The sequence below is a fragment of the Cyprinodon tularosa genome, unplaced genomic scaffold (assembly GCF_016077235.1).
Source record: "Cyprinodon tularosa strain WSP-4 unplaced genomic scaffold, ASM1607723v1 ctg115, whole genome shotgun sequence".
NCBI classification, from domain to species: Eukaryota; Metazoa; Chordata; class Actinopteri; order Cyprinodontiformes; family Cyprinodontidae; genus Cyprinodon; species Cyprinodon tularosa.
Window position 1 is genome coordinate 673,040 of NW_024037948.1, and position 27,475 is coordinate 700,514.

Consider the following 27,475-nt stretch of genomic DNA (forward strand, 5'->3'; position numbering starts at 1 on the left):
GAGGCTGGCTGTTCACAGAGCTCAGTGTCCAAGCACATTAATAGAGAGGCGAAGGGAAGGAAAAGATGTGGTCGAAAAAAGTGTACAAGCAAGAGAGATAACCGCACCCTGGAGAGGATTGTGAAACAAAACCCATTCAAAAATGTGGGGGAGATTCACAAAGAGTGGACTGCAGCTGGAGTGAGTGCTTCAAGAACCACCACACACAGACGTATGAAAGACATGGGTTTCTGCTGTCGCATTCCTTGTGTCAAGCCACTCTTGAACCACAGACAGCGTCAGAAGCGTCTTGCCTGGGCTAAAGAGAAACAGGACTGGACTGCTGGTGAGTGGTCCAAAGTCATGTTCTCTGATGAAAGTAAATTTTGCATTTCCTTTGGAAATCAAGGTCCCAGAGTCTGGAGGAAAAGAAGAGAGGCACTTCATCCACGTTGCTTGAAGTCCAGTGTAAAGTTTCCACAGTCAGTGATGGTTTGGGGTGCCATGTCATCTGCTGGTGTTGGTCCATTGTGTTTTCTGAGGTCCAGGGTCAACGCAGCCACATACCAGGAAGTTTTAGAGCACTTCATGCTTCCTGCAGCTGACCAACTTTTTGGAGATGCAGATTTCATTTTCCAACAGGACTTGGCACCTGCACACAGTGCCAAAGCTACCAGTACCTGGTTGAAGGACCATGGTATCCCTGTTCTTAATTGGCCAGCAAACTCTCCTGACCTTAACCCCATAGAAAATCTATGGGGTATTGTGAAGAAGAAGATGCAATACACCAGACCCAACAATTCAGAAGAGCTAAAAGCCACTATTAGAGCAACCTGGGCTATCATAACACCTGAGCAGTGCCACAGACTGATCGACTCCATGCCACGCCGCATTGCTGCAGTAATACAGGCCAAAGGAGGCCCAACTAAATACTGAGTGCTGTACATGCTCATACTTTTCATGTTCATACTTTTCAGTTGGCCAACATTTCTATAAATCCTTTGTTTTTATTGGTCTTCAGTAATATTCTAATTTTCTGATATGATGAATTTGAGATTTTCATTTGTTGTCATTTGTAATCATCAAAATTAAACAAAATAAACATCTGAAATATATGAGTTTGTATGTAATGTATGAATATAATATACAAGTTTCACTTTTTAAATGGAATTACTGAAATCAATCTACTTTTTCATGATATTCTAATTTTAGGACCAGCACCTGTATGTTGGGGTATAAATCCTTTGAAGAGGGATTTTTCGCACCTTTACGTCTTCAGTCAGACGTCCTAATCTATAGGTGCAAAGGGGGGGCACCAGGTTTCAGTGACGGGGCCCCAAAGAGGTCGGGGGCCCCTGAGCAACTGCAGTCTCTGCTTACCGATAGTTACGCCATTGATTTCAATGCCTGCAGTAATGACGTCAAAGACAGGTCATTGCAGACGTGCTCGTTTGTTTTGATGTAACGGAGTGCATCTCGCTGCTGTACCTTTAAATAGTGAGCAGGCGCAGGCACTGTGCGTCAGCACGCATCAGCACAGCTGACTGCCAGGGGCCATCCGCACACGGAGCAGGAGGGAATGTTACCTTCATTTGGTGTTTTTCTGCTGAGCACTGTCGCTTGTTACCCTTTCTGCAGAGGCGTTGTTCTTTCTCCGAATGTTTAATAAATAAAGTTGGCTTTTTGTCGGCAGGGTTTTACTGTTTCACTGCTGCGGAAGCGCTACGGAAACATCACTAATCCATTCAGTGTAGGCCAGCGGTGAGTCAAGAATGTGCAGTTGGGTGAAGATTTGTAAAAAGCCACGAATTACAGCAGCGTGTCCTATAAGTTTTAAAAGTATATATATATATATATATATATATATATATATATATATATATATATATATATATATATATATATATATATATATATATATATATATATATATATGTATGTATGTATGTATTAACTTATCGATAAACAGTTTTATACATCGTAGCAGTTATAGGTTCCCCTTTCTGATTACAATGGAACTGTACCACTGTAGGTAAACTCGTATGTCAATCACAAAACAGAAGGCAAATGAAAACAAACAAGTACTCAATACAAAAGAAAAATGAAAATAATAAATTACATTTAAAATATACCATAAGTTATGAAAGATGGTATGCTCAGATCAAAAATGGATAGGTTAATGGCTAAAAGAAACAGCAGTCCAATTACAGAAAAGGATAGGAAAAACTGCAAATAATGGCATTGATGTAAAAAAGCCTTCCTATATCTGATTTGAATCTGGGAAACTGACAGCAAGGGTGTAAACACTTATTGGACCTGATGAAAGCATAACGATTAAAGAAGTCATGTCACCCTTTTGCCAAGAGGAAAGCATTTACTCTTTTATGAAAAATTACAACAAGACATAGCAAGATAGGGATATTTGATCTCTCTATATAATCCAGAGTCAACTATTATATATCCATCTCTGTAGTTTACCCTATAAAGGATAGATTGTGAAAGCTACCATCACATTTTCTATTGAAAATATCACAGTATTTTAAATATGGCACAATTTACGTTTACAGTAATTACGGGATCCTTTAATTGGCATCTTTAAGCCAACATAGTCCCATAGCATCATAAATATTAGACTTAGACAGACTTTTTTTTTAATTTGTTTAAGCACAAATAAATCCCTTTCGTTGAAACATTTATTCCTTTATCTTTTATTTTTACATTGGTACTGAAAGGTTTCATTTACCCATAATAACTGTGGAGGTTTTCCTGTTGATTTGAGTTGCATCATTTCAAGCATAAATAGCTCCTGAAACCTTCTAGGCTTAATAAGTTAAAGGTCGTTGTTTAGAGATGTGATCTTAGAGAAGTTTGTTTCTTCAATAAGGACATTTAGCAGGTTTCTTGTATTTGGGTTGTTATTTTAGTCAATTGAAGGATCCGAAAACTTCATCAACCCTTAAAATTCAATATAGTTTTTTTTCTTGTATCATTTATTGTAGCACAAGAAATGCATTGAGACCTGTGAGCAGACAGGATGATCTACATCATAATGGGAGTTTCAGGCTGTGGAAAGTAAGTAATTTTACATTTAAGGGTTACTATCTGGATTGATTTAAACATTATTACACTAACTTTTGTTGCTTAAAAATATGTATACATTGGATGTTTTTTATGGGGCTGCTCAGTGACGTAGTGGGTAGCACTGCTGCCTTGCAGCAAGAAGTTTCCTGGTTCGATTCTTTCTCCATGGAGTTTGCATTTTCTCCTTGTGCATTCGTGGGTTCTCCCCGGGTACTCCGGCCTTCTCCCGCAGGTCTGAGCATTTTTGTCTCTCCCGGATGAGATTGCGTTAGCTCCTCGCTGATGCACAATCCATCTTTCTGTGGAGAGTGACTATGGTGTTCTGGTATTTCTGGATTATTCAGCTTTGTTTTAATATAAGGGTGAACACTTTATATGGAATTCTATAAGAAATTTGGACGATACTTTAGACCTGTGCCAGGAAATGAGCCAGTTTAAATGAGCTCGAGCCATTTTGCCAAAAAGAGTGGCTTGAAATAGCATCTAAATCACTCTAGGAGCTTGTTGATTGGTGGCACCAAAAAGTGAGCTGCTAAAGATGCAATTTCCAATTTAAGAGTTAATATGATCATTAAAAGGATCAAAAGACTTATGCTAAAATACTGCACAATATGAAATGTGGTTATAGACCTTAAAAAAATCAAGAGAATACTATGGTTAAGATAGTAATGCTGTGACCAATCTATTTAAATGTCTCTTAGTAAAATATCTGAAGATTTTTCCCTAAATTGTTCATTAGTCTTAAAATAGCTTTATTAATAATTAGTCATCTGATTCCCATCATTACTTTTTCTAAAAGTTATTGTGAACATTTGCTAATTTTTGGCGTTTTTTCTTGTTTTTTCGAATAGAACCAGTTTAGGGACGTCTCTTTCTGAAAAGGTAAATAAATCAGGATGATTCTTTACCAGAACACAACACTGTCTCATTACTTTATCTTGATATGAAGGTGATACTAACCTTCTCATGTAATTGTCCATAGCTTGGCTGGCCCTTCTATGAAGGAGATAACTTCCACCCTCAAGAGAACATTGATAAGATGGCTCGAGGTGAACCTCTCACAGATCAGGTCTGCTCAGGAATGATTTATTATCATGTTTATGGACATATTTCATATATTAGTTCCAGGAACTCTAAAGCTGGGTCAGAACTTCACAGTTAAGACTGCATTTTAGATATTTAGGTCTGGCTATCAGTTTGAACCACCAGGCAGAGACAGTCTGGCAGCATTTGGCACCAGGTTGCTGTTAGCTGCGGTTGGAAGCAGATGATAACTTCCCACGCACAGCTTTATTCTGAACGCTGAGGAGGAATACCTCTGTCCAACACTTGCTGCAATGTTTCACTGACAGCCAACAGTTGGCAGACTGAGATTAAACGATGAAGTGTTGCAGAACTGTAAATAAAGGATTACTGCCAGGTTTCATTAAAAAAAAATAAAAATCTTCCTGTCATATCGTTGTTAACTGGCAGAATGAGGTTAACATAAGCAAAACAAGTTGAAGCCTGTGAGATTCCTTTTCTGAGCAAATTCATCCTAAAAAACTCTACCTGATGTTTTAATTTTATTTGCATTATTTTAAACAGCCTTTAATGTGTTGAGCGAGTGAATATTGGCAAAGAAGTTCTTAAGATTAAATCAAAGTATTGTGAAATTGTAATAACAGCTACTTTTAATTGATTTGTCTTCTTAATGCTCAGGGAAAACGTTCAACTATCTTGTTTTGTATCATTTGAGTGATTTTTAAATGTAGAAACTGATTATTTAAACATGTATTCTTCTGTCAAATCTCCTTTAACCCACTGGTTGCAAATAATAGATTCAAATGGAATCATCATTTAAAAGCTATATTTTGTATTTTTACAGGTTGTTATGTCTCTGTGCCAATAATACCCCATTTGCATGTCTGTTTATGAATGTTTGCGCATCAGCGTGGGTGATGGGTAAATGTGCAATATAAATTCTGTAGATTTAGCATCTTTTTGCCCATGATTTAATGTCAGACTACCTAAATTTTTTTTTTTCTGAATGGCCATGTATTCATCTGCTCTGACTAAAGTGCACAGATCCAGTAAAAGTCTCATAGTTTTTAAAACTTCTCACATTTATGTTTTTAAAGATTTGACATTGAAGATTTTTTTCTGGAGCCAGTTAGCATGAAGAAAACCTCTTATGGTTACTGTGATACCAAGATGCCATTCAGTTCTTCATAGGAACACAGGATTTGTTCTACTCCTTTATTATCATCCCTTATGTATTTGGGGACAGACTAAATGTAAGTTTGTGCTCTGTGAGCAATGACCAAAAAAAAAAAAGTCTGTTGGAGCATCAGGAAAACAGGAAGTCATTAGTTGAATTAAAACAAATTCTTGAATAATTTTATTTTGAAGAATTCGTCCAGTGCATGGACAGTTGTGCCTCTAATTTACAAACAGTTAATTCTTAACCTGTATTTATTTTCTTCCCCTTCAAATAAACCCCTGATTTAAATAAATTTATGAAACCTAGTTTTATGCATTTTTCACATCTTAAATAGGGGTTATGGAAAATCTGTCTGTCTCTAGTTGATGTGTTAGAACAACATTAAAAAGCATTTGAATCTGATTCTCACAACTTTCCTTGCAGCTGACCTAAAATCTGACACATCTCTTCTTCTAATGATACTTTTCAGGATTTACATTATTTGCTTTTGATATCCTAAGCACTGGGTTCTTAAAGTTTACAAACTACCCGTGTGTTTCCTGCATTTTGTCTTCATAAATTTAAATCTAAAAAAATAACTAAACATTCTGTTTGCTCAAAGGAAAATGTTTTTTTTTCAGGACAGATTTCCTTGGCTTCTAAGACTACATGAAATCATTGAGAGGTAAGAATAAATTGTACCATAAAAGGAAAACAAGAAAACGAAAAACTATTATTTTCACCTTATGTTAAGTTACATCCAGTATAACAACATCTTTAGCATTTAAAGCAAGGAGCAAAGTGTGTAGCAATAGAATGTCGGCTATTTTTAGTGATGGAAGCAACACAAATTCAGTCTTACAAATCTCAGACACTCAGCAGTGAGGTAAGAAAGAACAGGCGTAACAATGCTCAAAAACATCAGAAAACATTGAATGTGGGTTAGAAAATTAAGGTGAAAACCGGAAAGGTTTTGTGGGAGTAAAGACGGATTTAGTTAGAGCATGAGGAGGAGAAGTGAAGATGTTAAAACGTACATGGTAACATCAAAGACTGCTTCTCCTTGGCATCCATATGGCACTATTTTTCACAGCCTGCTAATCATTGGTATGCTTAATGCTAACTTTAACATAAGGTTTTATTCCTCCCTTCAACAATATTAACCATGCGGTGTAAAAGAAGCCGTTCTTGACATCTTCACGTGTTCTCGTCACAGAGAAAGGTGTTCCGGCTCAGATGCTCTCATAGCTTGTTCAGCTCTGAAGCGTCTCTACAGGCACATCCTCCTCCATGGCTCGATGTCCGGGGCTCCAACTATTTGCTCACACCAAACCACCTCACATTCAGCCTCTCCAGAGGTCTTCTTCCTGTACCTGCACGGTGACTATGATCTCATTCACCAGAGGATGGTGGCCCGACAGGGACATTACATGAAGGCAGAACTGTTGCGCTCCCAGTTTGATATTTTGGAGCCTCCATCAGAGGAGGAGAACATGCTAACCCTGGACATTCGGAAGAGCCTGAGTGAGATGATCCTGGAGGTTGAGAAGCACATTAAAAGCCTGAAGCTGTGATGCTGGAATCACTGCAGCAGTTAAAAAAATAAACCTGACTTTATCTGTATAGCATTGAAAAGACCATTCAACCCAGATGTCATACATATCCCTACACATCAATGATAAACATATCATTTGCTAAATTGCAATGCCTTTTTTTGATAATCTTGTTTGTTCCCTTAACCTTTAAGTAAGTTAACCTTAACCTTTGAATAAGTTTTTATTTGAAAATGTAATTTCAGTTTTGAATGCTTGGTACTGGTGTGCATGATTTTCTACTCAAACTTTTTGTTGGGTTCCATTAGCTGATAAAAGTTTACCAAATTGCTAAGAACATTACCATAAGCTTATTGAGAATTAAAGTATACAATACAATAAAAAAAAAGGTTTAAACTTCTTTTTTTACACTGAAATATGAAGTGTTTAGCAATTAGCAAAAGTTCAGGATTAAAACACCAGCTTACAACTATAACTATACCTTTAGCTTTCTTCCCTTTAGCATCACGCATTCTATAAAAGCACACTGAGTGGATTTGTCAAGATCTAACCAGAAAATATGATCATTCTTCTTTTAATTCCTGTTGATATAAACACATCTAGCAGCAACGTATCTAGCCGCCAGGTTAACAAACCTATTATGAAAAAAAGGAGCAAGTTAGATTCAGCTGAGCCTCAACCCAAATGCACTACGTCTGAACAAAATAACAGATTTAAACCTTTTAGGGAGCTAGAAATAAGGACGACGCTGGCCTTCAATATTAGGAGCTCACCATCCAAGATTAATCGTCAAAATACTGTTGAAGACATGCAGGAAGCTGCTCAGCAGTTATAAGAAGGATTTGATGTAATGCAATTAAATATTATTCGAATTGTGATTTAGCATGGATATAAAGTATTGTCATCATGCTACTTTTTTATTTAATGTAGTTGAAAAACAGATGATATTTTAAACTAATGGTCCCTGCATGATGACCGATTATGCTTTGAGAGATGTTCATTTCCTGCAGGAAGCAAACTGTGAGGTTTCATGAAAATAAGTGTTACGTCTTGTTTAACTGCAGGAATTAAGAGTTTTGCTCAACATTGTGTTGAAGCATCTCAGGCAGCAGTTCCAGCCTCAGGCATCTCTTTGCAACTGGGCTCACCTCTTTTAAAGGATTTTGCAGCCATTCTTCTAAAGCTCAGTCAGCTTTAGAAAGAACTTCTCTCCCCAGAGGAGCAGATTATCTTTATTCTAGTATCGCCTCCATGTTAGCTCCTAATTTGTGCCCATTTTAAATTGAAACTTAGAAATGAATCCTTGTAGTTTTGTTTAACATCCTGATGTAATCTTGGATATTATTCTCCTTCAGCCTGAAATAAGAAATCTATGTTTCTGTTAACATACTGCAAATAACCTCAGTACCTGTTTGGTGGAGTTAAAACCCGCATAAGTTTGAGTTAAGATTAATTGTATGTTTCTACGTTCTAAGCTGCAGCCTGTGTGCTTGTTTGAAACACTGATCCTCTTGGAAACATAAAAAAGGGCCTAAATTCTTGAGCGGAGCTTTAATGTTCTTAGATGTTTTAATGTGATTATTATTAATCATCTTGTTCATTATAATGGGGAAAGTCTCACCATTAAGAATCATTGCAGATAATTATATTTTGGTATGTGCTAGATTTCTTTTTACACTAGCACAAAACAACATCCATAAATACTTGAATGTAATTTAAAGTATTTATTGGTTTGGTTTGGGGATATATTTTTCAATTGATTGAAATAAATCTTAAATACCTTTGCCTTAAATGAAATAAACACCCAACAAGTGCAAATTCTGACGTTTTGTTATTTACAGACCAACATCACTATAGAATAAGTGCAAAGGTGGAAGGTAAGTGTCACTCCTCACTGTTTTTAAGTTTTTTGGCTTCTTCAGGAGACACACTCATAAGGGGAGAGAGAGACGGCTCCACTCCATACCGAAGGGCTGTTTCTGTGCCGTGACTCATCTTCAAACTTCAACCCGAATATTTTTGGAGCTTCTAATCCAGAAAACCCCCTCAGCTACTCCCATATCTTTCACACTCACACAGCCAGAGATTAAACCCCCTCAGCCTGCCAGCCACAGATAAACACAGGCAGGTTGTCAAGAGTAGAACAAGAACACATGTGTAACGTGGAGAACATGTCCTGTTTGTTAGGTAGCTAAACAACTCAAAGTAACATGCATATGACAGTGATCAAATTTACTTATACAGACATTAGTTCTCTTTCACCCATGATATGAATTAATCTAGAGTGCTGTTTGAATCTCAGGCCAAAGAAAAAAAAATGAAAAAGTCAAACAAAACTGCCCTCTGGTGTCTGAAGATGTTTACTGCACTGCTAGCTAGGTTTGCAGGCCAAGCTCATTCAATTCATATTTTCTCAAACCTTATTTGAGTTTAAAAAAAATCACAAATATACAAAAGTGTACTAACTTTAACTTTTTATTCTGTATAATCGTCTATTTCATTACCAAAACACATCAAACAGCATAAAATAACCTTTCTTGTTAAATATAAATACAAATAAAACTCAATTAACCTGGGGTTAAATACTATTAACTCTAGTGAGACAAATGTAAAGATACACCAATAACAAAATGTTGGACATTCAGGTTTTTATTTTGAACCGACAATGCCAGCGACGGGGATAAGAGAATTAAGCTGGTAGTCCTTAACCGTGATGCATCAAGGAGGTAGAAAAGCAAAGAAAATTCTAGCAAACAAATTATCAAGAAGGTTTAGTTAAACTAAGAAAGTTGCTGTTTTATAATAATAAGTTGGCAAATGTTTTTAAAGGAATAACTTGGCAAATAAGAACTGCTCCTTGTCTTGATAGGAAAATTGAAGCATGTTTGATTTGTAACAACACTTTTATGATTCTGTGAATCATTTGATAAAGTAAGGTCGGCCAAGGAAACTATGCATCTTCTTCCGCTTATCCAGGGTCGGGTCACGGGGGTAGCAGCTTCAGTTGGGAGGCCCAGACGTTCCTCTCCGCAGCCACTTGGGCCAGCTCCCCCGGGGGAATCCCAAAGCACTCCCAGGCCACCCGAGAAACATAGTCCCTCCATCGTGTCCTGGGTCTCTCCCTGGGCCTCCTCCCGGTGGGACATGCCCAGGACACTTTGCATGGCAGGCATCCAGAAGGCATCCTAATCAGAGGCCCGAGCCACCTCAACTGGCTCCTCTTGACAGGGAGGAGCAGCGGCTCTACTCTGAGTCCTCCCCGGGTGACAGAGCTCCTCACCCTATCTCTAAGGGAGAGCCCAGACACACTACGGAGAAGACTAACTTCTGCCGCTTGTATGGAGAAGGCACTCTACCCTTTTCCGGCTCAAGACCATGGACTTGGATTTGGAGGCACTGAACCTCTTCCCAGCCTTTTCCAACATATTTGGATAAATGAAATTAAAATCCCTTTGAAAAACACTGAAAAAAATAAAAATAAAATAAAATATATATATATGTTTAGTAAAAACACAACCCCTGATCTCTAAGATGAAACTTAAAATGGGGTGTAAATACAAGGAAATCCATCAAATCTCTCAGTTGAGATTGAGGAAACAAGTAAATTGTCATCTGACTGGTTACAAGCAGCATCTCAGTCGAGATATTTCCCCCAAAGCAGGTTAGATGGCCTATTATGGGTGTCGGATTAATTCACAAAGTTTTAACATTTTCCTCAGAGTATACAGCTTGGTTTAAGTGATGATATGTGAATATTTGTCATTGAAAACCTTTATAATTATGAAGCATCCTGCGGATGTAGGGTGCTCATAACTATTTGAAACTATTACCTCAGAGTATGACTGTGACCAATATGGTAACCAGGTGGTAAAAAACAAAGATCCTTCACGGTGCAGCAGCTATTCATTATACATCAGCTGCCTCTGAATATTGATGCAGATTCTATAGACCGACAGCAAGTAGAGAAAATTGAACTACCAGAATTCTTATTTTCACCTAAATAACACTATTCTGCAAAGCATTTAGTTTGGTTACTAAAAGGTGAGTATGGGTGTGGATCCCTGCCACATCACATAATGATTTCAGGTATCTACAGGTATTCCTGTGTAATCAGCACTTATAGTTTTTATACATCTACACTATAACGTTGCTTGCCACCATGCAGAGATTAAATACTGTCATGCAGGCACAAATATGGCTTACACTTACATTTGGTTTTTGCAATAGACCTCTTAATAATAGATCATGTATGTGTTGCTGTTGAAAGACTGAGCAGATGTAGAGCAGAGGGCAGATCTCCTCCTGTGCTGATGAGGGCCTGAAGGTTTGCCTGTCTGTCTCTAAAGCCCATTAGGCTGAGCTGCTGCAGCTCCTCCTGGAAGTCCTCCTCATGATGAACCTGGTGTTCAGCAAAATAAAAACAGTCGTAAATTTGAAGTTCTTGTGACTAAACTCTAAAAGTAAATATTATGTTTACAGAAACAATTTGTACTTTAATTTGTTAAAGCATTCAGAATGTGTTATGGCTAAACATATATCTCTACTTTAACGTGTTTTCAAATTTTACATTTTCATATTCTATCACACTGTATACAGTACCACAGGATAAAAAAAATGGTGGATTTTAATTTGACTATTAATTTTCTTGAAGTTTTTTAATATCTGAATTGTTGAACATTCTAATATGTAGCTGCAGCACATTTCTTCCACAAAGGATGAGCATTTATAGTCTTTAACTTTATCGGTTTTCTTTTTCAATTGATATTAATGGATTTTACAAACTTTAAATGTTTTCTAAATCTACTTACAAACATTGAACTTTAAACTTTAAGAACAGATCAATATTTTAAAGAGATCAGCTATAGGGAATTAGTGAGTTACCCCATTGTTGGCGTTAGCCAGAGCCTTTAGCATTTGATCCACAAACTGCTGCTGCTGCTGTTGTTTTGTTAGGAGGGCTTCCTGTGGGCATCCAGACTGGCTGTTCGGGTCCGGATCAGAACCGCCACTGGTTCCAAGTCCTGCACTGTCAGACAGATAGGTTGGTAAAAAATGTCTGCAGGTTTCAGTAAGTTTAATATCAGACTTCAAGTTTATTTAAGACACTTCATCAATGAAATGTATGAGCTACAGAAATTAAGATAAATCAATTCATTTAATTCCTTTTATATATATTATAGTATATGTGACCTAATAAGCAAGCACTATGGTTACAGAGGTGACAGTTAAGGTGAATTTTACCTTTACTTCTATCATACTTTAAAATGTCCTTAAAGTATAAAAAGAGCTTCACAATAGTTATGATTGTTATTCACTATTTTCTATTTTTTTTTTCTCAAGGCCATATTTCTTTTAACATGAACTTTCTAAGAGCTGAGACTAGAATGCGTCCCACAACCATGTTTATTCCCTAATCAAACAATTAACAATTTTATTACATTAAAAAAGTTAATGGACAAGGCAAAAAACTTACAAATAATAAATGGAAACAATTTCCATTTAAGAGACAATTTGGAGAAACTATAGATTTACAAGTTTTTAAGACCAAGTAGAAATCCTTTAATAAGAGTCTTTTCACTTAGTAAACTGAAGCTATATTTTGTACTTACACAGGCACAAGGAAGGGAGCCTCTACAGCCAGAGTCTGCAGACCATGTTGGATTTGTAGCAAGGCCTCCATAGCTTGGGGGTTCAGCACCATGGACAGCAGCTCTGACCTCTGCATCTACAATTCCCAAAAAAGATCATAGATAGCCATATCTTGTATAAATAAAGGTCTGAGCATCTATTCTAGTGATAAATGAAAATAAATTAATATCAAATTTAAGGAAACGTTTTAACACCTGTCAAAATAATTCAGAATCTAAGATCACAGAAAAACGTGGGAGGGAAAAAAAGAAACCTGTTGCAGAAACAGAGGGATCTGCTGCCTGATCTGCTCTTGCAGCTGAACATTTCCTGAGAACAAAGGATGGCTCAGCAGCATCTGAAACGACAGTAGAATAGTAAAATGTAGGGATTTAGTGACATCTAATGGTGAATCTATAAACTGCAACTGGCAGCAGGAGAAAATGGGATCACCTGTGTAAAATATAACAAAAAACTGTAACAATCGGAACCTGTTCACTAGTTATTCAGATAAAAAATTTACCTGTAAACGTAAACATTGCTCCTTAACTGATATATTTAATGCTTTTAACTTCCATAACAATGCATATTTTTGCACCATGTTTTTTTTTTCTCCCACACTGTTTACATTGATCACTGCTGCACTTTAAGAAATTAAAATCTCATGAAAGCTGTACAAAATGAAATTTCATTTTGTGTACAGTCTGTGTATACAAAATGACAATAAAAGCTGTCTAAGTCAAAGAATATATCCAGACCTTATCTCAGAGGGTTTACTTGCAATCTGAGGCTGCATCACCTGTGCAGTGACGTCAGGGTTCTGGCTCAGGCAATCCAATAGACTGCTGATGTACGGTCCAGACAGCAGAGTCTCCATCAGACCTGGGCTGGACGTGACCTCCTTCAGAAGCGACTGAATACCTGAAGGAGAAGGAAGGTTTGAAGTGGGATTAAAAACTACATTAATGTGCTTCTAATGAATCATACAAACTTGCTTATATTAAGTGCATGATTTTTATGCATATGTTTTTTTTACCTGCAGTAAAAGTACCCTGAATGTTTGAGCTGGGCGTATCAGTCATTTCTTTAAGGGGGTCTCTGGAGTCACTGGAGAGAGGTGATGCAGAACTGGTGTTTCCCTCTGGTCCCTGAGGACTTCCGAATGATGTAATTACCAGTGGAAATGTTGCTTTCTAAAAGAGGCACAAGAAGCAGACCTCTCAAAGGATAGATAAACTGTCTAAACATCATTACCTATTTGGTTTTTACCTGGGATATCTGCCAATTTGCATCTACTGTTTGAAGGACATCCGGATCAGCAGTGTTTTCATCGTTGCCCTGCACCACATTTTCTAAAGCTCTGCCTGCAGTTTCCTCCACAACGTCTTCCCCCGGACACTAACAAAAAAAAGTTTAAATGTGGAAAATAACAATCACTCACACAAATTCAAAACAAAAGCACTCACCCACCTGCATTATAACACCTGTGTTGTTCAACATGTCCTCCACCTCAGGGTGTGTTTTCAGGACCTGCTGAAACTGTGGATTACACAGATTGACCTGGTTTGTCAATTCAGGGCTGGAGGAGCAGTGGGGGTTCTGCACCATCTCTGGTTCACTCAGTGACTGTTCCTCCATTTGGCTCTGGGGTGCAGTACAGAAACTCGATCTACTGTTTTCCAAACCAGCACTGCCCAGACCCTCTACCAGAAATTGAGAAAAAAGGAAAGAAAAGGCTTTAAAATAGACTTAAAACTCTAGAGAGTAGGAAAGGAGCTAATTAATGTTTTTACCCAGGAAACCCAGAGCACAGGGAGTTGGTGTTTGGATGGGATCAGGGTCAGGAACAGCTGTCACCTCTGACTGGACAGATTCTGAAGGTGGATCCCCAGTCTGAGGGGGTGAAGACTCAGGCCTGACAGAGAACAACTTAGCTTAAAACCTGTGTTTAAAACATGCTGCATCATGCATTGCATTGAGTACAGAGTTTTTATATTTTTCTCTGAATCAGACAAAGAAATAGCTCATCCATTTTCATAATCGGAGTGACATGTTTTAGGATCCTTTCCTGATTAATTCCTGGAATCATTAATTCAGTGATGTCCCTGCTTGATTCAAAATGCATCTATTTTGTATGAGTTTGGATATGTTCCAGATTTCTAAATATTTAAATAGACAACACCAAGTAAGGTTTCGTATGGAAAAACGTAAATGTCCCAATTGTTTGAAAACCATCATTTGTATCACTTTATCTACACAGTAAATATCTCTGGTGTCAAAAATCAGTGTAAGAGTCTGTGAACTCTATCAGAGGGTGGAAAATGTGTCCTATGGGCCCCAGTATTTGTTGAAAATATTCAGGGTTTATAAAGATTTTTTTTAGAAATGGAAAGCAGGCTTTATGGGAGAGACTCTCATGGCTGGAAAAAGATTGCAGGAAACATAAGAAGAACTTTTTTCCGTAAATCATTCTCCAATAACTTAAAATGACGGTTCCTGTAAAATCAATTTTCAGTATGGAGTTTTAAGATCTGTTTTGTATATTAATATACTGCACTGTATAGTACTGATTGTTTTAGCTTATTTTAAAATGCTAATATGTTGCTGAATAGTATTGATATTTATTTAATTTTGTTGTTCCTTATTTCTACAGATGAAAGATTTGCCTTCTCATGGCTAATTCCTCTATGTCCAAGAATATGCAATACATATGTATGCATGCCTTTGGATAATTTAATGCTATCTGATTTTTTTTGTCATTTATTTGCTTAAGTATACAGAGATCCAAGTCATAAGGAATAAGATGTTATGCTCTGTCAATATCTACCAATAGCCATACTTCCACTTGCCCCTGTTATATTCAGGAAAATGAAAGGGTTTTATTGCTAAATTTAATTTGTTATTAAAATAACAAAAAACATCTGAATGACTGTGAGATTTTTAATGGCATAAATGTAACAATTAGTATGATGGTTTGATGCTTTGTCTCATTTTGCATTTTATTGTGACTCTCCTGGTCCTCCATAGGAAACATCCTAACCTTTGACCCGTTTTTATCTATACATTTGCAATCCAATAACTTTAATTACTATTCATATGTTAATCATCACCATGGAGTGCCCACTCTGTGGTCTGTACCGTCTGATCGTGCAGAGGCTGACAGATCCTCTCTGTCCTTTTAAGTGACTCATCAGTTCTGACTCCCTAAGGACCCATCCAGAGTGGGTCAGCACCAGCTGCTCTGCTGGGACCCGCAGCTGCTCAGACAGACACAGCTTCAGCTATTCACACACAGAAAAACACACACACCTCAGCAGCTATATGGCATCTCAGTAAAACACTGTCAGAGAATAGATGTGAGGAAACCCACTCAGCCTACTGACCTGTTTGACGGTGCAGTCTCCTCTGAAGGTGAACACTCTGCTCTCTGGGACTCTTCTTAAAACAACCTGGGTTGTTTCAGACCTGTGAGGCTCATCAGTGCTTTCCCGTTTGTCTTTCCTTGTTGTTGACATCTTTGTAGGTGAGGGTAGAAGGATGTGGACCTGGAGCAGCTGTAGTGGAGGAGTGAGTGTGCTTGTATCTGGATGACTCTGCATAAAGTTGAGGACATGTGAGGCTGTAGGAGCTGCGCAGTCAGGGTACAGCCCATCCACATCCTTTCTCACGAATCCTAGCAGCCCATATTAAAGAGGTGTTAGCGGTTTTATTTCTCCAACTCTTATTGCAAAAAAATTGTGATGAAAAATCTCTTAAAAAATTAACCAGATGATTATTTGAATACATCCCAGTACTCTTATTATTTTTGTAAAAACAGAGAATATAATTTTGTTTACCTCAGATGTCACTCAAGAAAACTCTATTTTTTGTGTGTTTTCTTTAAGTCTACATTGATAGAAAACATTTCTGGGGTTTTCTGTGAAAGCTCGAATGCCACATTGTCAGACAGGACACTGTAAAAAAAAAAAGAATAAAATAAAAAAAAAAGAATGAGAAAACTATCAATATCTTAGATTTCATCATTCTGAACTTCCTTTCATGAATGCACAATTTCATTTTGTGTTTAATTTGGGGAAATAATATAATTTCTATTGGTCTATATTGTTAAAAGCATTTGTGCTTGTGGTTGGAGCCTGAGAAAATGTTAAAAGTTGAAGGGATATAAATATTTTGCCAGGAATAATTCCAGTAATCCCATGGGAAATTTTGAGCTAAAGATATTTCTTTGTTTTATTTTTCTGATATTGTCAACTGATATGGCTATAAGTTTTATTTTTATATAACCAATACATTGTTAAAAAGGAAAGCAGCATTTTTGTTTATCATAATATTTAGTTATCTTTTGTCTTACAAAACTAACTTGATACCTATTTGTAAATGGTTTGTAAAGTTTTTGTAACCAGCTCTTAAATAATTTAATCATACATTTAACTGTCATATGATTTATTAGCAAACAAATTATGTTAAAACAAATATGTTAGGGCAAGATTTTTTGGAAACCATATATTTTGATTTCACATAAATCCCAATTTATGAGAATATTTTTCCTCAGAAAGACATTGTTCCGTGTGAGCTTTCATTTTGGGTTCTCAGTTATCGTTTGTTTTATTTTCTGTATTTTCAAGCTTTATATAAATTTTGAATTCTTAGTTTTAGTCTCTCTTGTTACATCTTTTCAGCATTTTTGCTATTATTTATTCCTTTGTCTAGTTTTAGTTAGTAATTCTTTCTCTTGTCCTTAGGTTGTTTTCTATGGCTTCAGTTATCTCCAGTCCCTTTTCTTATCCTCTAGTTTTCCCATTGATTATTCCTTATTTTGTAGTTATTAGTTTTATTCCCCTTTAGATGTATTTAAGTTATTTTCTTGTTACAGTTAAGCCATGGTTTCCCTGGTTACTCTTTGTTGCCCCCCAGTGCCCTTTTCCTTTCTTTCCTTGCACTTTAGCTCCTTTCTGAAGGCTTCTGTCGACACACACTCCCAATTAACTGATTACTCAAATTCCTTGTTCTGTCTCCCATTTATACTCCTTCTCTGCAGTCCCTCAGTGCTAGATTCTCCTCATTTATTCTTATATGTTTCTCCTGAGCCTCTCTAATTTTTGATTTCTGAAATCCCAGCCTGTGATTTCTGGATTGATGTATATTTGTACCATCTATGTCACCATTAAAACTGCAAAAACTAAAAATAAAAAAAAAATTAGATAAAGAAAGCTGGAATTAGTAAGAAAGCCTGGACATTTCTGACCAATCAATGACCTCTAAGTCTAACAGGATCTTCTGCATATAAAGTAAAACTATATCAGTATTTTATTCCTTGAATGCCTAAACCCCCATTAAATGAGTGTGTAATAGATTTGATAAGATACAAGTCTTAACCTTATTTTGATCTTTAATTGCTACTATCCATTTTCTCTCCATCTTTACTGTCGTAAAATAAAAGAAAGACCCTTAGGTTTCCCAGATCCAGGCAGAGTTCCACACACGGACTTAACTGTTTTAGCAGAGGCTCTAAATATTAGCCTGATTCCAATCTTAGTAAAGCCATGCAATAATTTAACTGAACAAAAACCTCTAAAAAAACAAAACTCCTGAGTCATTTTAGCTGCTCATCTCAGCAGGGTCAGGAGCCATCTTTCTTTGTGGCATGTGGACCGAATGCAATCATACTATGTTGGACACGTTTCACAGTAGACAGAAGCCTGCTTAGTAACTGAGGATATGGAAGTTGGACCCAGAACAGTGAAGCCAGTTTTCACATCCAGAGGGAAAAGAAATGCAGCCACCAGCATGCATGATTGGTTCACCTGTATTTAATGTTCATACTGCTTGAAATCTTTGAACTTCTTAATTTAACTCCCCTATTTGACTATTGGAGCTGATTAATGCTCACATTTCATCACCCCATCTTCACCCTTCAATGAATGGATATAAACGTTTCTCCTACCATGAAACATAGTCCAGTAACAACAATTCAATCACTGAAAAAGTATTTTATTTACTTCACAGTGTGCAAGGAAAAGAAACAACCATACATTTCAATCTGTCAATTTGGCATTAGAACCCTTGGAGAGAGAAAGAGGCACACAGCTTTAGGAGTGTTGGAGATACTGCTGCTCTGTGGAGCAGTTTCTGAACAGACTTTAAACTCCTTTCATTTAAAAAGCTGTAAATAAATACAACCAATAGCTTGGTTGTTCAATAGAGCATGCCATGTCTGGATGATATTCTATGTATTTAATAGGACATGCATGTTTACATACTGTCTAACTAAAAATAATTAGAACCCAAATTAGAGGAAATAAAAACATGAAATAAAGAGAACTTAATGATTAGTGGTGTTTTATAACTAGTCAAATATTTTTGTTCATTCTTTTCCCCCTCCAGACAGTTGTTCTTCCCTCAGGAATCTTCATTGGTCCACCTCTGAGCCTTTCTTCCCTTTCCTGTTGCCCTGCAAAACAAAATAACATGACTTTAGAATGAAAGAAGACGTCATTTCACATATGATATGATAGAATATGATTATTTGTGCACTCACTTGATGTTTTGGTTGCTCTGACTGGAGCCCTTTCACTTTCGATCGTTCTTGTTCAAGAGCAGCATGTAATAATGTTACCTGAGTAGAAGCGTACGATTATTTACATCCCCAGAAAAGTACAGCTGTTCAACAGAGCAACATTTATCTGCAGAGCAAACCTGTGATGACAGTTCTTCTTTGATGTGAAGCAGTTCTTCTACCTGCAGAAGAATTTCTGCTTTGTCTTTCACTGCAAAAACCACAAGGAGCAGATAATAAAACAGGAGACAGGAGAAGGAAGAAGAGAAATATGCATCTGGCTGCGCTGATAAACTCACTCTCCCCTTGTTGGAGCATCTTAAGGAGCTGGGCATTTCTTGCTTTCACCTCTTTGTATTTCACCTGCAATGTTAAGAAGGAAATACTTGGTTTGTGATGACTTTAAACTTTAGAGGCAAAACAACATAATTGTGCATAAGGTGTCTCAGATATTTAAACACTTTCAATCCGATTGGAAACTAACCCCTATATTGTTTCAAATTAAATCCACATTCAACACAAAAATAAAAACGCATAAAAACATTATAGATTAAGAAACAATTTCATGTAACAGTATGTCTTAAGCAAAAAAAATAAAAAATAAAAAATAGCTCAGCGTTAGCTGTTTCTCCATCTAACCTCCCACTCCGAGATGGTCTTTTTTAGCTTCTTAATCTCCTGGTCCTTCTTCTCCAGCTCATATTTCAATTGTTCTGCCCGAGGATCCTAGAAAAAAAGAAAGAAAAAGAAGATAAACATTCACTCGTGTAATACTGAATAGGTGGAACATAAATATGCATGGTTTATTTCAAGGACACCATAATATCAGAGAAAGCATTTGTTTTGTTCCATTCTCTGCACTCACAGGTTCATGCTCTGTGGATGTGTTGACTTCTTGTCCCGGGCTGTTCACATACTGTTCAAGTCGCTTCTCCCTCTGGATAATCCGACTCACATCATCTTCCACTTTGTTAAAAAAGCGTTCCTCCTGTCCGACTCCTGGAGCCAAATTTGTCCCTCTGGTTTCCTGGGTAACAAATCAAGTGATAATTCTGCTTTATAATAAAAGTTTAGATACAGATAAGGGTCACCTGGGAGGTACTGGGTGATGACCCAGGACCTAAACATTGAATGTAATCAATATATATCATAAACCAACGTTTAACATAATGGTCCAAATAAAGAAATAGAAGCTTCTGTTTGTTTATTTGTGCTGAGAAGGAAGTTGTGATGGACGTGAAACGCTGCACTGCATCGAGATTCCCCTAATGGTTTTAAGAAAACCCAAACTAAAGGGATTGGTTATAAATAAATATAACCAACAGATAGTCACAGAAAGAGTAAAAATAAAAAAAATCATGGTCAATGCAGGAGGAAATAGTTTATTATGGTGTATAACTAAAATAAACAGTAATCTCACAAAGAGACCCTATCTTGTTTTTGATGAACGGGCCTAATTTTACCCTCATACATACTCTGTATTGCTTTTATTTCACATTGTATTACCTTATTTTATACTTTTATTGTTTAAACTTTTTTAACATATTTAAAAAATACTTTACTGTGTATTAAGTTCAAATATGTCTGCAGTGTTCAGGCTTTAAATACAAAACCTGCAAAAATAAAACAGGTTTTAAGAAAATGACAGGATGGATCCTTTAGAGTAGAGGTCACGGATTAGCGGACCAGGGTCCGGATCCAGACCCAACCTGATTTAAAACATTTAGAAATTACTGCATGTTGTCCAACAACAGTGTCTAAACGTCATTTGCGTCGCTTCTCTTGTTTGTATGGTAAAGCCCTTCGGAGCGTCCGGCACCAGGGTGCACCTGATACAAATTAGCTGTGTCAGTCTGGGCTGCTGCTGCTAGCCACTTTTAGACACAGCAGGCAAACCTGTGGCAAGCCGGGCAATCGGAAAGAAGGACAAGACAATGAGAAAAAGAGCAGAGAAAGTGTGAACTGCTGGAAGAACAGCAGCGATCTGGTAAAAGAAAAGTGAAATGGCGAGCTCAAAGATGACCCTGCATATTTTGAGTATGTTTGGCTCAACCTGCAGCTGTGGAGCAGGATTCTCCATCATGAACATAATCAAAAACAAATATCTATCCAGGCTCAAAATGAGCACCTTGATATGTGCTTGAGAATGACTTTGACGCCTTTCAAACCCAGGTTTAAAAGCGATGCAGGGCAGCATAAAGCCCACTGTTCTCATTAAGCCATAAAAAAGAAAGAAAAAAAAACTGAGTCAGGAAATTGTTTATATACCAAACTGAAGATTTTTGTTCTCTACTTCAAAAACAATTTAGATTTTAAAATGAACAAAAGTTCTTTTTTTTAATATTTTTTATTTAAAAAGTCAACGTATAGCATGGATGCATAAACACCTGCTTTTTATTTCAATGTTAAAAGCTGTTTAAATCAACGGATTATAATTAAAAATGTCTCCGGATCTTCACTGGTTTAATTTTTTACCCCTGCTTTAGAGGATGGCTCAGGGATTTAAGTGGGTATCTGGGGAAAAAACTAAATCTTTTAGGATGCTGTATGACCTAATAATCAGAGCTTCTTATTAAAAGATGTGATTGAAATTGAACTAGTGGGTCAGACATTGTTAGTGATAATAGACAGATAAATAGATAAATACAAAGATAAATCCAGAAACAACAGATCCTTTGCTTACCTCTTGTTTTCTACTTAAATGCTCTGCAACAAAAGAACAAAACATAGAATTAAATAAATGAAAAAAAAATCTAAAAGCTTTGAAAAAAAACTAATCTCTTGAGTTAATATATTTTTGTTGCACAAAAAAGATAGTTGCATGTTTGACAGCAAAGCAGTTCAACACAGGACCCGTCTCTCCTACCTGTGGTGCCTTCAGCCTGGAAGTCCTGCAGAGAAACTGTCTTTTTATCTTTTGCCTGCTGGTTTTTCTTCTTGTCCTTCTTCCCACCGCCCTCTTTTCCTCCTCTGGACTTTGGCGAAGCAGAGTTTGTGTTGCTCTGTGGGGAAAGAAAAGTACTAGTACCTCAGGGATTTATATCAGTAATTTGTGTTTAATACTGATCACAACAACAAAGTTTACTCAGCTGAATATAAATGACCAGTTTTTACATAGCAAGGTTTTTGTTTTTTTAATAAACCACCATGTTTTATACTGTAGACGCATAAAGCTCTCCTGCAGGTGGGAGTTGAACACGCCCCTGACTGACGGTGCAACCAGACGTTCCCTCACTACTAGATTGGGTCTGCTGAGTTCCTCCTCTTCCAGCTCATCCAGCTCCACCAGGTGGTGATAGGTGGACAGCTCTGCCTCTCTCTTCACCCGAGTGTCCAAGACAAGCATTTGGTGCTCAGATGATACAACGTAGATCATCAACCTCCAGCCTATGGTGTCCCAGTGCCAAGTGCAGCGATTGACACCCTTGTGGCTGAACATGGCGTTCATTATAGACAATCCGTTACTTGCACAGAAGCCACCTCTCGGGTTCAGAGCTGGGGGTTCGTTCCAGCCGATTGAGCTCACAGAGGTGCCACTGTTTTTTCTTGCATGGGCATTGAATTCCTGCAGCACAATGATGGAACCCCTGTGAGGGACTTCAGCCAACAACCCCCAAGGATGCAAAGAAGACCTGGTTCTCTGTATCAACGATCGGCCAATGGGCCGAATTAACAGTGAGAGACCACCCCCCCCTTCATGTGAAGGTAAAGAGATACAACCCTTTCCAACACAGACAGCTGAGTTGGTGGGAGACAGGCAGGCCAACTGCAGCCCTCCACCTGTACCTGCAGACCCCTCCAGAGTAGAGGAGACACCCCCCCCCCCACCCCCCCCCCCACCCCCGCAAGGTGACATTCCACATCCTCAGAGACCGTTTTAATGTCCATGGATCAGGTCACCGATTGCTACCCAGTCCTCTCTGCACCAGTCCTTCGTGGCTCTATTCTGGCCAAACACCATTGTCTACTTCTTTTCTTCTTCCTTGTGTCAACAAGCTCTCCCACCTGAGCAGTGGGTAAATGTAGATGCTCCAGTTATAATTGGACTCTTGGCTGTTCCTCTGATGAATGCTCCTCTCCTTATGTGAAAGTCCATATCTTTAAAGGCCAACTGTTGTGCCGTTCTGATTTCACTTTCAGACAATGGCCTAATACAGAGCCCTCTGAGATGTTTACTGTTTGGGAATGTGTTTTACAACCCAGTAATAACATGACATGTGTTGACTAATGTAGCATACCTCTGTGGCCTTCACGGGACAGATAACTTCCATAGACAGGTTTTTTGTGCTGGATTTTCCTTCAAGGTTTTTCTTTTTGAATAAATATCGATAACTATGAGAACTTTTCCTTCTACTCTACATTTTTGTGTGACTCAGTGTCACGTGTCCCCACTTACGAAGTTTGTAGTTTTGATACAAAAGTGTGCAGCACTTCCAGGAAAAAGCATAATAATTAAAAGGGATGACAACATTTTAATGCAGGTGGGATTTAGGCAAACAGAGAGATTTCCTCTGGATAATCTACTGCCTTCATATCAACATTTCACTACTAAGTCTTCAATACAACAACAACACACATGCATCATTATATTAGCTTTCAAATAGCAGTTATACATGTCTCTAAATCTTTAATCTGGAAAATCTACACCTCTGTTTTTGCCATAAAGCCTTATTAGTGTGTGTGTGTACTGAATGAACCTGTTTCTGTTGTTCATATTCCAGTTTACTTAGAATCAAGGCCTTTTCCAAATCTGCCTCATACAGCTCTGTGGTGATCTATAAAGAAAAGAAAAAGGGAGTTAGGTAAATAGTATTTTTTTGTAAAAGAATCTTAGCTCTTTGTGATGCAAATATCCAGGACAAGTAGCCTTTATTCCCAATTGTTTTAATTTTGTTAAAACAATTAAAAGGCATTCCATTTTTCACTGCTGAAGATAATCGGCAAATGACCTCGGAAAAAGTTTTAGAACATTTTCACTAACCTGTTCGTCTCTCTGTTTCCACTGTTGCCACCCCTCTGAAGGTATACTGTGGTCCCCTAAAGCCGGGTTAAGGAGCTCACTTGCTATTCCTGACAGCGTCATGGAGGGCGGAGGGGCAGAGGACTTCTGAGGAATCTTCTTAAAGGCCAGATTGCGCAGCTAAAAGAGGGAAGAAAAATATCCAAACATTTCATGAGTTGAAAGCAAAATGTTGCGAATAATGGAAATAGAACAAGCAAGGTACATTAAGAGGAATTGAGCACAATAAAACAAAAAAAGGGGATGGAAACATTAGAATGACCCTGACCATGGGCACCTGAATATCTTATATGATGTGTGTATAAATGTGCATTTCAGATTTACTGTCAAAGTTTAAAGCAGCTTATGAACCTTAGGAACATGATCATCGTTTGTTTCACTTATTAACTGCAAAGAAATCTTTAAAAAATTGGATTAGTTTGTCATCTCTTCTTTCCCCAACACTTGACTTTATCTAGAAATGCAACTATGGAAATAGCAGAACTCCTGCTTTTACTGTTGGCACTGAGAAAAAATAAATACAGACACCCTGTGATTTCCAGAAGTCCAACATATTTGGACATGTATATGTTTGGTGTCTGTTTTATTAATACTTAAAAATTAAAATAATGTATTTAAAAACAAATCTAGGATAAATCCATCTCAAGTGTGAAAAAATAAAATTCTTGTTAGTTTAGGAAATTGAAGAGGTCACAACCAGACATTCCACTGTACATAGAACCAAGGTACATTAAGTACAATATCCAAAATACAACTACCTGGCTCAGGTCTGGCTGTCTGAGGAATTGTGCACTAAAGGTGAAAAACAAAATGTTAAAGGAAGCTTCTTAAATCCCTAGAATGTAATTGTGAGGCCTAAAGCAGACTCTAGCCACAATGAAAGTGGATATGGAAGCAAATGCATGTAGAATCAAGATGGAAACTCTGGATCCAACAACCAAAAGAAATATCTAGAATAATGTTTTTAGGACAAGAAAAAAGTTCAAATTGAATTATTTGGACACCAAAAGACAAGAAAATGATATATTTTTTTTTTTTGTTTGTTTGAAAATACAGCATTTCATGAAATGGAACCGCATTCCAACTGTGAACTACAGAGGTTGTAATGGTTTTTGGGATATATTCCTCATGACAGAATCCAGCAATTTTTCAGTGTGTTAAAGGAGGATTGAGGAAAATCTGATGCAGGACCGGGCTCTATAACAGAGCAATGACCAAAACATACCAGCAAATCACTTGAGGACTCGCTGTGGATTAAAATTAAATGTGGATCTTATTGGAAGCTGTGCAGTGACTGGATGCTGAAAAAAGATGATGACAAAATGCATCTCATTCAGGTTAATTCAGCCAATAGTGCAAAGAACGGCTTAGGGTGTGACACCTTGTTCTGTTAGAATTAGTTTGATCCAGTGAGGCTGTTCGCTATCAGAGTTTATCTGCAAATAAATCACATCCTTCTAAAAATAAAAACATTTAAGATTAAGGAGAGAACTTTCCTTTAGAAACAACTAAATATTTAATTGAGTGTCCTTATTTTATTCCCTGTGGTTGTATGTTCTCTATCAGTAGTGATATTGTGATTTGAATATGTGATAAACATAAATAAAAAAAAAACAATTATCAGCATTTGCTGTGACAATGACGCACTTTTATCTTTAAGTGAGGCAGAATCGTTTCACTTATGGTAAAATGAAACAAGGACCAGGGTTGGAACCAGGCAGCTGCTCAGAACAGATCAAGAAGCAGGAGGATGAGCTGCAGATGTTTCTCCTCCTTATCTCACCTCATTTGCCTCACTCTGCTGCTGCTCCTTCTTCTTCTTCTTCTTGTCTTTCTTCTTGTCGCTGCCCTGGGCTCCTTTCCCCCCTGATCCTGTGCTCGCCCCTGCTTTCCTCTGCCTGGGCTTCCCGGAGGAAGAGTCCCTGCCGGCTTTGGTGTTGGGCTTCCCTGTCTCCGAGGTGTCGGAGTCCGAATCCGAGTCAATCTGGAGCAGGGCGAACCGAGAGGCGGTGGTGGGGACAGTGATCATTGCAGACGATGTCATCTCTTAACGGGAAACTAAAAAAAAATCACAATAATTGGTTCATTAAAATAACTCTAAACGTATAATGTTTATATTTCTGGTAAGCTGACAGGCAGCCCTTATAACCTATAGTTTTATTTGCAACTGAAGCAAATACCGTGTTGAAAATTACAGTTATTTTCTTCAACTCTGCCTTAGCGGACAACAATCTGCTGGTGGAAAGCAGCAGCGACACAGCCGAGCTAGCAGGTTTTTGTTAGCGCACTAACAAGTGTAAAAACTCGGTAAAAACCTTTCCACACTTGGGCTAGCCCTTTGTTGGTGTTTCACTCACATAGCTGTGTTGTAGAAACAACGGAGATAAGAGAAGTTGGTTTAAAGTAGTTCTGTTTGATTCTTCAGGGGAACTGAGCTGCAGTTGGTTGTGTTACCAGCGATTGTCTCACTCGGTACGGAAGCCCGGTTAGGACAAACAGGGCGAATCTACATTAACTGCTGGCTCTTCTGGTTACATGTTTACGCAAGATGATAAGGGCCACTGAAAAGAAGAAGAAGAAGAAGAAATAGGAGTTAAAAATACATCTCCAGGTAAAGATGGCATATGTTATAGGATGATTGAACATTTATCAGATGATGCTAAAGGAATAATTTTAAAGTTATACAATAAAGTATGGAAACAAGGTGAATTGCCCTTAAGCTGGAAGCATTCAATCATTGTACCAATATTAAAGCCAGGTAAGGATAAAGGAGAGGTTAAAAGTTATAGGCCTATAGCTCTTACTTCTAATTTATGTAAATTGATGGAGAGAATGATAACTAGGAGATTAATGTATGAAATAGAAAAAAGAGATCTTTTATCCCCTTATCAGAGTGGTTTTAGAAGTGGACGGACAACAGTAGATCCAATTGCTTGTTTAGAAAATGAAATAAGAAAGGCTCAGGTAAATAAAGAAATTCTCTTGGCTACATTTTTTGATATTGAAAAAGCATATGATATGCTTTGGAAGGAGGGTTTATTAATTAAGATGAATAAAATGGGAATCAAAGGAAAAATGTTTAATTGGATTAAGGATTTTTTAAAGAATAGAAAAATAGAAGTAAGAGTTGGGGTAAATTATTCAAACATTTATGATATACAAAATGGAACTCCACAAGGTAGTGTATGTAGTCCAGTGCTTTTTAATATAATGATTAATGATATTTTTGATAATATAGATTTTAGAATTAATAAAGCATTATATGCAGATGATGGGGCATTATGGGTGAGAGGAGGAAATCTTAGTTATTTAAAAAATAGAATGCAATCAGCAATTAAAACGGTAGAAAGATGGTCACACGAATGGAGGTTTCGTTTGTCTGTTGAGAAGACACAAGTATTATGTTTTTCAAGGAAAAGGGATAATCCAACAGTAGATCTTAGATTATATGGGCATGAATTGAAACAGGTAAATAT

General features: G+C 37.4%; 3 protein-coding genes across 4 annotated transcripts; 1 reads left to right on the plus strand and 2 right to left on the minus strand.

Annotated features, from left to right (window-relative positions):
• Positions 1-1,487: 1,487 nt before the first annotated feature.
• LOC119796816 (probable gluconokinase) lies at positions 1,488-7,183 on the plus strand. 2 transcript variants are annotated; one of them, XM_038305568.1, is made up of 6 exons: positions 1,488-1,740; positions 2,979-3,051; positions 3,912-3,942; positions 4,043-4,129; positions 5,884-5,927; positions 6,459-7,183. In XM_038305568.1, exons 2-6 carry the CDS (start codon positions 3,014-3,016, stop codon positions 6,814-6,816), a joined length of 558 nt encoding a protein of 185 aa, XP_038161496.1. In that variant the 5' UTR covers positions 1,488-1,740; positions 2,979-3,013; the 3' UTR covers positions 6,817-7,183. The 2 variants fall into 2 exon arrangements, with proteins under 2 accessions (XP_038161496.1, XP_038161502.1); XM_038305574.1 differs by having other exon boundaries at positions 5,889-5,927.
• A 2,375-nt stretch (positions 7,184-9,558) lies between these two features.
• LOC119796779 (ubiquilin-1-like) lies at positions 9,559-16,005 on the minus strand. The gene is made up of 12 exons (XM_038305497.1): positions 15,807-16,005; positions 15,562-15,704; positions 14,217-14,338; positions 13,894-14,126; positions 13,693-13,821; positions 13,460-13,616; positions 13,223-13,344; positions 12,698-12,781; positions 12,405-12,520; positions 11,677-11,821; positions 11,005-11,194; positions 9,559-10,257 (listed from the first exon to the last, which is right to left on the minus strand). Exons 1-11 carry the CDS (start codon positions 15,936-15,938, stop codon positions 11,039-11,041), a joined length of 1,539 nt encoding a protein of 512 aa, XP_038161425.1. The 5' UTR covers positions 15,939-16,005; the 3' UTR covers positions 9,559-10,257; positions 11,005-11,038.
• Positions 16,006-18,780: 2,775 nt separating this feature from the next.
• Positions 18,781-26,510, minus strand: gkap1 (G kinase anchoring protein 1). Its single transcript, XM_038305521.1, has 12 exons — positions 26,357-26,510; positions 25,783-26,057; positions 23,961-24,119; positions 23,677-23,754; positions 21,846-21,981; positions 21,663-21,685; positions 19,845-20,006; positions 19,619-19,705; positions 19,279-19,342; positions 19,120-19,190; positions 18,962-19,039; positions 18,781-18,874 (listed from the first exon to the last, which is right to left on the minus strand). Exons 2-12 carry the CDS (start codon positions 26,041-26,043, stop codon positions 18,833-18,835), a joined length of 1,161 nt encoding a protein of 386 aa, XP_038161449.1. The 5' UTR covers positions 26,044-26,057; positions 26,357-26,510; the 3' UTR covers positions 18,781-18,832.
• Positions 26,511-27,475: the final 965 nt, after the last annotated feature.

Excerpts from the sequence above, each read along its gene's own strand:
- LOC119796816 (XM_038305568.1), top strand. The coding sequence starts at position 3,014 with ATGATCTACATCATAATGGGAGTTTCAGGCTGTGGAAA. Across the intron at positions 3,052-3,911 it reads GGAGTTTCAGGCTGTGGAAA|AACCAGTTTAGGGACGTCTC; the intron begins GTAAGTAATTTT and ends TTTTTCGAATAG. Across the intron at positions 3,943-4,042 it reads GGACGTCTCTTTCTGAAAAG|CTTGGCTGGCCCTTCTATGA; the intron begins GTAAATAAATCA and ends AATTGTCCATAG.
- LOC119796779 (XM_038305497.1), bottom strand. The coding sequence starts at position 15,938 with ATGTCAACAACAAGGAAAGACAAACGGGAAAGCACTGATGAGCCTCAC. Across the intron at positions 15,705-15,806 it reads GAGACTGCACCGTCAAACAG|CTGAAGCTGTGTCTGTCTGA; the intron begins GTCAGTAGGCTG and ends GTGTGTGAATAG. Across the intron at positions 14,339-15,561 it reads AGCCTCTGCACGATCAGACG|GCCTGAGTCTTCACCCCCTC; the intron begins GTACAGACCACA and ends GTTCTCTGTCAG.
- gkap1 (XM_038305521.1), bottom strand. The coding sequence starts at position 26,043 with ATGACATCGTCTGCAATGATCACTGTCCCCACCACCGCCTCTCGGTTC. Across the intron at positions 24,120-25,782 it reads AGCAGAGTGAGGCAAATGAG|CTGCGCAATCTGGCCTTTAA; the intron begins GTGAGATAAGGA and ends TCCCTCTTTTAG. Across the intron at positions 19,343-19,618 it reads AGACCATCTCGGAGTGGGAG|GTGAAATACAAAGAGGTGAA; the intron begins GTTAGATGGAGA and ends TTAACATTGCAG.